Source organism: Tupaia chinensis, unplaced genomic scaffold, assembly GCF_000334495.1.
Source record: "Tupaia chinensis unplaced genomic scaffold, TupChi_1.0 Scaffold147554_1, whole genome shotgun sequence".
Lineage (NCBI taxonomy): Eukaryota > Metazoa > Chordata > Mammalia > Scandentia > Tupaiidae > Tupaia > Tupaia belangeri.
This window is the reverse complement of record NW_006207406.1, coordinates 562,392-572,123: the sequence shown is the minus strand read 5'-3', so window position 1 is coordinate 572,123 and position 9,732 is coordinate 562,392. Positions and strand designations below refer to the sequence as shown.

At 42.3% G+C, this 9,732-nt stretch overlaps 1 protein-coding gene across 1 annotated transcript in view; it reads left to right on the top strand.

The window, feature by feature from the left end:
- Positions 1–5,117, top strand: part of ELL2 (elongation factor for RNA polymerase II 2) — a 111,397-nt gene extending 106,280 nt beyond the window's left edge. Inside the window, exons 11-12 of the mRNA XM_006169874.2 lie at positions 986–1,030; positions 1,121–5,117. Of these exons, the coding sequence (XP_006169936.1) occupies positions 986–1,030; positions 1,121–1,237 (162 nt within the window). The 3' untranslated portion in view covers positions 1,238–5,117. The remainder of the gene's footprint in view (positions 1–985; positions 1,031–1,120) is intronic.
- Positions 5,118–9,732: the final 4,615 nt, after the last annotated feature.

Here is a 9,732-nt window from a genome sequence, read left to right as displayed (position 1 = left end):
GGGCCAGCAGGTGGCATGGTGGTTGAGGCACTGGACTCCCACATGGCCAACCACAGTTTGAGTCCCAGACTTGGAGGCTTGCTTTCCCATATTCATTCATTCATATTCTCTCTCTCTCTCTCTCTCTCTCTCTCTCTCGCTCTCTCAATAGCATGTGCTTTATAGCAAATTTAAAATAATAATAATAATAAATAAAATATGTTTTAAAAAATCCATCTTAAAAATAATGAAATTCTTGGAATAAAACAATATTCTATTTCTCTCTTTTAAAGTTAGTATCAAACTGTCCATATTGGTCTGCACTTTGCTTGTTTCACTGAACATTATACATCTCAGAGAATTTTTTTATTTTAGTACACAAAGCACTTCCCCTTTTTTTCTTTTTTATTTTTTTGGAGAGGTTTTTGCTATAGGGCGTGTGTGCTCGCCAGACAGACAGAGAGAGACAGAGATAGAAAGCGAGAAATCACCCCTCAGGAGGGATGGCCATGCCGCAATCCCTTCTCCTCCTTTCTCCTCTCGTGATCTCAGGCACGCACACACATGCGCCCGGCATGAGTTTTAAGCCACTGGGTCCGGGACTCGAACTGCAGTCAACTACCTGGGAGTCCAGCGACATAGCCATTACACTAACTGCTGGTCCCTTCCCCATTTTTAATGACCTCTTGGTACCCTTTGTATGTATCAATAGACATTTCAATTTTGTCAACTCTCTTGCCTTACAAGCAGTGCTGCAGTGAGTAACCTTGTATATGCGTCATTCCTCTCAGGGCAAGTGACGCTGTAGGATAAGTAGAACTGCTGAGTCAGTTTTGCATTTGCTATTTTAATAGCTGTTGCCAAATTGCCTTCCATCAAGGTGAGGCCAAGTTAAAATCCCACCATCAGTACTGCCTGCACCCTTGCTGAATGTGTAATAGCTATTTGCATTGCCAAAAAAGAAAACCAGTTGCTCATTTCTGATTTCTGACTTTTAACTTTGTAGAACGTTCATGAAGAAGTCTTACAAGAGTATCAGAAGATCAAGCAGGTAGGCATCGCCACTGTCAGTTTTCTGACCTGTAACTGAGAAGTGTTATAAATTTGGCAACCTAATTCCTCATGTCTTTTTCATCTACAGTCTAGTCCCAATTATCATGAAGAAAAATACAGATGCGAGTACCTTCACAACAAGCTGGCTCACATCAAAAGACTAATAGGTGAATTTGACCAACAGCAAGCAGAGTCATGGCACTAGAACCCTGCTTGGACCAGAAGATGTGAATAAACTTAAGCTTATTTATTTAAAATTCCAAATGAGTTGCTCTAGATTCTAAAAAGATGAAACTTTGCCTGTTAAAAGTTTCAGTATTAGTAAACTTGAGTTACCTTTTTTTTTTTTTTTTTTTCCAACTTTGCTTCCCTGCATTTCGAAGCTGCTTTTTCTGGTCCTTTTTACCCTTCAAGACTTGTGTTTGTTAATAGAAATAATTTTTTTAGATATTGGGGATCCAGTGTCTATACTTCAAATCAAATTGTTTTCCTCAAAAATTTGTGTTTGTCACTAGAAATGATTTTTTTTAGGTATTGGGGATCCAATGTCCACACCTAAAAGTTGTGTGTGTTTGAAAACAAAAAAAAAACAAACAAACAAAAAAAACAAAAACCAGTAACGTGCAAGAGGAGATGCTTTTGGATAAACATAAGCCTATTTTCTGACCTTTCTTAATGCAAACTCTTTGCCTTAAATGGTAGAATATTTAGAAACTTGCACAAAATACACAAAAAAAATAAATAAATGAACATTGTTTTGGAGGGTTAAAATATAGAAAGTGTATGAAAATGCATATCGATGTACACGTGCATACGTATCAAGGCTGACTTGATCTATTGAAACAACGGTAAATCCGCCCTGCAAGTTAACCCCCCATCGCAATGGTTGCCTTAAGGTGTTTGCTAGTCGTGTACCTAGTGTGGTTAATCATTAGCTACACTGCTTCCCACTTGATTAGAGCAACGGGAAGCACACTGTGGCCTACCAGCGTCTGGAAGTGTGTGCTCTACCTATATGTGTGCAGAGGTGGTGTGGATGTGAGCGTGCATGAAGGAAAAAAAGCTGCTACTCCCAGTAGGCCAAACGCTCAGGTTAAACAACTGACGAGTGTTACTGTAGGGTTTTCTTTTGTTTTTTTGTGTTTTGTTTTGTTTTGTTTTTCCTGTCAAATTGCTACTTCTATTGTGGAAGACAAAAGCATTTCCATTTCAACAGTCTGTCAGCTTTATTAATGTTGGGCAAAAATTAATATTATGAAAATGAAACAAATCTATAGTTTTGGGCAAAAAAATATAAAATTAAATGTGTAGGTAACCTATTTATATACTGCTATAAAGTATTTTTTGAAGAGAGATATGCAAAGAAGCTATTACCTACATGAAATGTATATTTAAAGATTTTTTTTTTCATCCTGGGTGCCAGGAATATAAAAGAGAGCAGATATATTTAACCATAACATACTGTGATTCATCAAACAGCACAAACTTTCATTTCATGGAGTTTATCTGTTGACGTTGATTTAAACTATCACTTGTTTTATCATGTGGGAACATAAGTTATGTGGTCAAACATACAAGAATTTTGAACTGATGTTGATTCAAGTTGTGTTGTCTTATTGTATTGTCTTTTCAAAGTGCTGCCAGTTGAAAAGGGAAGCATTATGTTTACAAATCTGTTTTGAAATGTTTGCCAAAATTTTGGTAGTATCTTTAATAAAGATGTTTGTCTCCAGCATCCAAAAAAAGAAAAAAAAAGAAATAACTTTGTTGCGTATCACTGTAAACCAGAAAATGTTGGTATCTAGAAAATGTCGAGATAGCATATAGGTTAACTTTGCCTTTGGTGTTCTTCTAAAACACGAACTGGACTGATTAGGTAATAGATTTAAAATACACAAACATGTGCAGGCTACACAAAGACTGAAACAAGGCCCCTGTGCTCTGCAACTCTATAGCATTCCTGGAGAAAGTTGACTTCTATGAACATAAACCTCCTAGGGAGTTCTGTTTCTTTTAGCAATGAGATCCCTGGTGCTCCTCCTCTTACCTCGGAACTAGTACAATCATTTTTAAATGCTAATTTATTTCAAATTTTCAGTTGCAAAATGAGAAAGAAACTCATTGCAGATAAATTTGGTACTGTATTATTAAGGTAGAGTCTCCCGAGGGGTTTCTCTATAGGTCATGTCACTGGTGTTACTTTCTAGACATCCTGGCCTTTTCATCGGAGATCCCGTGCTGCTGTTTGCTGTGAGCAATGTTTCTCAAAAGCAAGGTGCTTACACCACTTGCATCACTCAGTTAGAATCTCTAGGTATAAGGCCCGGTATCTGCATTGTCATCGTTTCCCAAAGGTCATTTTTGCAAGCTGAAGTGTGAGAATCATTGTCTCAGATGTAGCTCTCAACTTTTAGGCCCGTAAGTCTCAAAATCTTGTACTGAAGGTCAACTATTGGCTTTTATTTAAGAAGCCAATCCCTGTCAACTGGTGCAAGTCACTTTTCCCCTCTGCGTGACCTGAGGCACCCCCTCAGAGTTTGTTTCACTGCCAACTCTTGTTTCAGAACCTGTTTACAAACAAGCCTTCCAGTTGGTTAATTAATGTTAGCCCATGGAGCGCCTTCCCACCTGCATCAGCACATCTTCTGGTTTACAAGTTGGGTAACATGGAAGCTGGAGGTACTTTGTGGAAATCCAGCAGTGCACACCCATAGACTTGACCATGTACCAGAAAAAGCCTTAATTGAGATGTTTGTTGTATACATTCAACAGATTTTCGCAAAATGTGTATCTGTCAGTTGCAAATCTGAGAGTTGTATTCTCTGTGAATCTGCTATTACCCAGGGTTGCATGCATCCCTTTTGAAGATGGGCATGAGCCTAGTAAGCTATTTATAATCATTTTTCATCTCCTACTGCAAGATTTTTAGATTCTCACAAACGATTGCTCCAGAAAGGGTGATTACTCTGGTGGAAGAACTTACTTCATTTTTTGTGTTGTTGTTGTTGTTGTTGTCGTCGTCGTTTAGGTTGTTTGTGTTTCGGAGGAACAGTAAATGTAAAACAGCATTGTCCACATTAGAGAATAAGTGGTGGTCTTTTTTCATCACATTTCATCCGAAATAATTTGAAGGACTCTTCTAGAATTTCACTGACACCCATAAATCAACTCCAGATTGAAAGGGTGGCTGATTTGGGATTTGGGGTTCGTTGTTTTGTTTTGTCGTGTTTTTTAACATGGGGATTTCAGCTCCTATGGCGTTGGTTATTTATTTCCCATGGACTATTTTAGAAGATTTAACTTTCAGCTCTTTAAGTAGCAGTAAATGTTCAGCACTTGCTCTCAAGAAATAATTGGTGTGATCAATTTAGATCATTGCTCCATGAATTAATTATAAAAATCAGTGTTAATTTTCTTTCCTCTCTGATTGATCTAATAACCTTTCTAGAAGTCTTTTCCCTTGAAGTATTTCACCTTCTTATGTAAAACAAATGCAGATTTGCATATTGGAGGGGAGATGTTGAGATGAGGTTTAGACAACAATGGTCCATAGTTCAGACACTGCCTGGGTGCCTTACCCTTCCCATTAGTGCATTCTTTGCTTCTGGAACTTGGCTGAAAGTGTTCAGCCAATTCATTGTCTTTCCAGCAGTGTGAGTGTCGAGTCACGTATGCTTGGTATATGCCTTTACTGCATTGGAAGTTCTTACAGTTTATTACTTGCCCAAGTATTACTGAATCCTTTTCTTATGAGTACTGGGTAGGGGGAAAACTACAGCCAGCACTTTGAGAGGACTGTTTTGGGAAAAGATATTTACTGACACTACTAAATGAAGGCCGCAGAAGATGTTATCGATATTCTTTGTAACCTGAAAGTTGAACAAGGCATGGAGGCTCATTTCAAACTATTTGGAAGTGTTAAAAATTTATATTTGCTGTTTTTCAGTTGTTCCACCCAAACCATGTTAGGACTCTCGGAGGGAAAATGTCACAGGGGCTCTTGAGTTGTTACTGAGCTCAGCAGCTGTGGCGGCCCCTGTTGTTCTACACCAATTTCAGTTCAATAAAAAATGTTAACTTTGCAATCCTGGTACTCGTTTTTCCTTTGTGTCATTTCAAGGCTTTTAACTTTTTCTTTTTTTAAAAAAAAAAAGATAAAATGTTCTCTGATGCCCTGTTGTAAATGATCTTCCTGGGACAGAGATGTCACTGTCAGTGACTAGGAAATAGGGGCAGGGTCTTTAGTCCAGGACTCCGCCTGTGTGTAAGTGCAAAAATGTGTCCCCCCCCCACCAAAAAAAGGCAATGTCTCTAGGAGGACAGTGATCCCAGTGAGCAGTTGGTGACGGTTTTCTCTCTGTTATATACTTTCTTTGCATGTGTTGTCCCGTTTCTTCTCCCCACCTATCTCCATGTTACAGATAAGTAAGCTGAAGCTTAGAGAAGTTGAGGAACTTGGCCATCACACAGATGGAAGCTCCTGAGAAGTGTGACGCCAGCAACTGTGTTCTTTGAAAAAAATAATAATAATTCTTTTATTGAACTTTACTTATGTTTTTTATTTTAATTTGATCAGAGAGGGTAACACTGAGAGAGAGAGAAAGTGAGAAAGCAAGGCAACAGGTCCAGGACTCAAACCGTGGTCGACTGTGTGAGAGTCCAGCGCTCCTAACCACCCACGCCACCTGCCGGCCCGAGCAGCTATATTCTTAACCACTTCTCCACACTGCCCCTCATGCGTTTATGTAGGGCAAATCTAATCTTCTCAATGACAATTCCAGTGATACCACACAGGCCAGAAAAACCCTGTTGGTCCCATAGAGACTAGGGTGTAGGGGTTGGGGTGAAGGCTAGTGGATTATTCTCAGTGAGTTGATTTCTCAGAAATGATAGCATAAATTTGAATGGAGGCCAAATATTGGAGAAAATGTCTTTGAGAAAATGTTTTGAATGTGCACAGTCTTGACACTGAGTTGTTCAAACGTGGGTCAGTGCAGGTGGGGGTGGGGGTGTGATCTTGTGATCATATCATTTTCTCTTTATTTTACCAGACTACCTAAGGAGCAGACTCCCGCTCTAGGGGCTAACCTGTCCAAACTAGACAGGACATTCTCCTAGCCAAACCCAGCCTCCAGTCTCTGAAGTGTTCTGAAGGAAGACTATAGGAGGAAAAGAAGAAAACCGCCATTAAGCACCGGTATTGACCTAGGACGATGAGTGGCAGAAGTGACAGGTTAGGTTTAAGAGGAGCTGTGAGGATGACTGAGGTTTGAATGTCGTCATTGTATCAGCAGCCCTCCCTCCCCCCCCCAGCCATGGAAAACATGATATTTGACTCCTTGTCCTTGTCTGTAAAGTGAAAATATGTCCCCATACTGGATGATGAAAGCGGTTTCATAATTGTAGGAAAAGTACTTGGGAATTCTTTGAAAAATAATTACCTGAAGTTGGATTATGTGCCGAATGCAATAAGGAGTGCTTGCTGAAGCATGACTTTCCAGGCGAGATCGAATCCATTTTAATTGATTGAATCTATCTTGACTGATCGCAAAGGGGACAAAAGCAGAGAGAGGCTTGAGGTTTCAAGGTGGGGTATTTGGAGTTTGTTTGGTTGAATGTGAGACATACAGGTACCTGTTCTGCAGGTTTTTCGTTTCAGAGGTTGGGCCAGGAGGCTGGCCGTGGCAGTAGGTGCTCTGATATTTTATGATTGCTTAATTCTCGGTGTGGGGTGGTGAGATGATTCTGTGGATGTAGCTGTGGAGATGTGTCATTTCCCACCCGTACCCGCCTGATTTGACCCACCGGCCAGGCTGGGTTTTCCTACTGCATTAGGGCATTGGTGCCGTGGTAGCGCCTGCAGATGGACAGCACGAACGCCTCGCTGAGGTCTATGGAGTGAAGGAAGTGCTTCCCACAGAGGTGCACACATCAGGCTGCCCTCGCATACTTCGTGAATGCCAAATGGGCTTACAGAATTCCACGGGTCCTAGTGCACACGGGCAACAGGATCGCCCCCCGCAGTCTCACTTCCTGCCTCCCCACTCTGCACACCAGTCACGCAGGCCTTCCTTCAGGCTCTCCAGACCCCTCGCTCCTCGGTCCCAAGGCCTTCCATGCTAAGTAAGCTCTGTACCATGAGCTCCATCCATACCCCTTCCTCACTTCCTAATCCTCTTCATCCTTAAGATATCCACTTCCTCCAGGAAACCTTCCCTCAGCCTTTCTTTCCTGGCTGGGACCACCTGTCGAGACTCCCTGGCATATGAAATGGATGTGGAAAGGCAGTGAGGAGTATATGCTGCAGCACTGTTCTCCAGGTGCAGATAATCCATGCTGGTATTGCAAAGGGGGCGAAAGGGAGACACGCTTGAGACTGCAAGGTGTGGCGTGTGGTTTGTGTAATCGAACGCGAGATGTTTTATTGAATGCTGCTCGTTCATGGCATTTTCCACGATTATAACTGGATACTAATTGCATTACTAAGCTCCATGAGAGTGGAGACTGTCATATTCACCAGGTGTCCACAGCCTTGGCCTAGTGCCTGGAATATAAAAGGTTTTCAGTAGGAATTTATTGAAAGGAGAAATGAGGCAGACTATTTATATAGGTCATATTTAAAATTCATAAGGTCAGAGCATTTGGATTACTGCAAAAATCTGCTATATCATTCAGGTTTGTGTGCCTTGCTGCTTTAGCTACCCGAAGTCATAGACTAGTTAGCGATTAAGGTGCTGGACTCCCACATGGCTGACAGCAGTTCGAGTCCTGGACCCGCAGGCTTGAAACACACTGGGCGCTTGTGCATACATACCCAAAATCCCAAGAGGAGAATGGAGAAGGGATTGTGGTGTGGCCATCCCCCCAGGGGGGTGATTTCTCACTTTTTACCTTTCTGACTGTCTCTGTCTCTCCGATAGGTGCATGCACCCTATAGCAAAAATATCTTTTAAAATAAAAAGAATTAAGCCAACCAGCAATATGGTTGAGGTGGGTGGATCCCACACAGCTGGCTGTGCAGTTCAAGTCCCGAGCCCGGCTTGAGAATCACGCTGGGCACGTGTGAGTGCATGCCCAAAGTTCTAAGAGAAGAATGGAGGAGAAAGGACTGCAGCATTGCCATCTCGCAGGGGGTGATTTCTCACTTTCCCCACTACTCCCCGCTATGGTGAGTGCAAGCACCATACTGCAAAAACACTAAACAGAAAAAAAAAAAAAATTAGCAGACCGTCTAGGCAGTGCAGCAGTTAAGCATTATACATACAGAATGGGTCCTATGTGACTAATCACAGTTCTAATCTGCTCCCAGTAGCTTGAAAAACACACTGGGCATGTGTGCATGCATACACACAATCTCAGCAGGGTGGGGAACTGTAAGTTAGAGCAACAGACTGGTGTCCATGGAAGACTAGTTTTACTTAGGGTGTCCTTCCCCATGATTAACTAACTGCACACCTTTGAAAGGGATATTGAAGTTATTTCTAGAGTCTGAGCATCCAAACAGTCTATAATGGCTCGGAGCATGAAATGAAATGGCTTTACAAGTTACTTCTATTGGGGCCAGCAGGTGGCATAATGGTTAAGGCACTAGACTCCCACATGGCAGACTGTGGTTTGAGTTCCAGACCTGGTAGCCTGAAAAATCATGCCAGGCATGTAGGCAAGCATTCCTGAAACCCCAAGAGGAAATTGGAGGAGGAGGAGTTGCAGCATGGCCATCCCCTGGAGTGGGGGAGGGGAGGCGGTGATTTCTCACTCTCCTTCTCACTGTCTCTTTGGCAAGCGCACATGCCCTATGGCAAAAAGCTAAGGAAAAAATTTAAATTACTTGTATTATGTATCAGAACTTGCAGATGGGTTTAAGTTACTTTCCTATTAATATGGGTTTTTTCTCAATAGCTTTCACTTCTCAAGAACATAGCAGAGGACAGCAGTGTATTGTGTGCTGTGCCTCATTGGTCCATCTTCCTGAAGCATCTCTAGGCTGGTGTTTCTGTGAATTCCTATCTGTAGCATTTCAACGATAATCGAAGGACTGTGGGGCTCTCGCAATGACAGAGTTTGCGGAGCCCATCAGCGGCACCCAGAACAGCTGCCTTCATTTGGTCCATGACGAACTAAGAGCACCCAACAGCACACCGCAGAGCAGGAGACCCAGGGACTCATGTACCTTCCTGGCGAGGCCAACAACAGCCCACGGCCACTACTGAAAACTGATACCAAGACCGCTCCTGGCAGAGGGTCAGACAAGCTGCTCCATGGCCGTTCAGAACACGGAGTCAGAAAGCCGGGCTCAGCGTTCTGGCCTTAGAACTCACAAGGTATTTCCCAGTGTAGACAGCCCTTCACCCATAGTTTCCCTTCTGTGAGTGGTCTAGGACCTACCTTGGAGGTTGTACACACAGTGGTGCGTGGTCCCTATGTTTTCTATATGTATTTTTGTATATTTTTAAGTTATTCTTTTCCTTTTTTTTTTTTTTTTTTTTTTGCCACGAGGAGCTTGTGCTCACCAGAGAGAGAATAAGAGGGGAAATGAGAAATCACCCCCCACCACCACCAGGGGAATGAACACACCAAAGTCCCTTTGTTCTCCTGGGGTTTCGAGCACATACCACACACACACACACACACACACACACACACACGCACGCACATATGCATGGAGTGATTTTCAAGCCACCAAGTCTGGGACTCGCACCA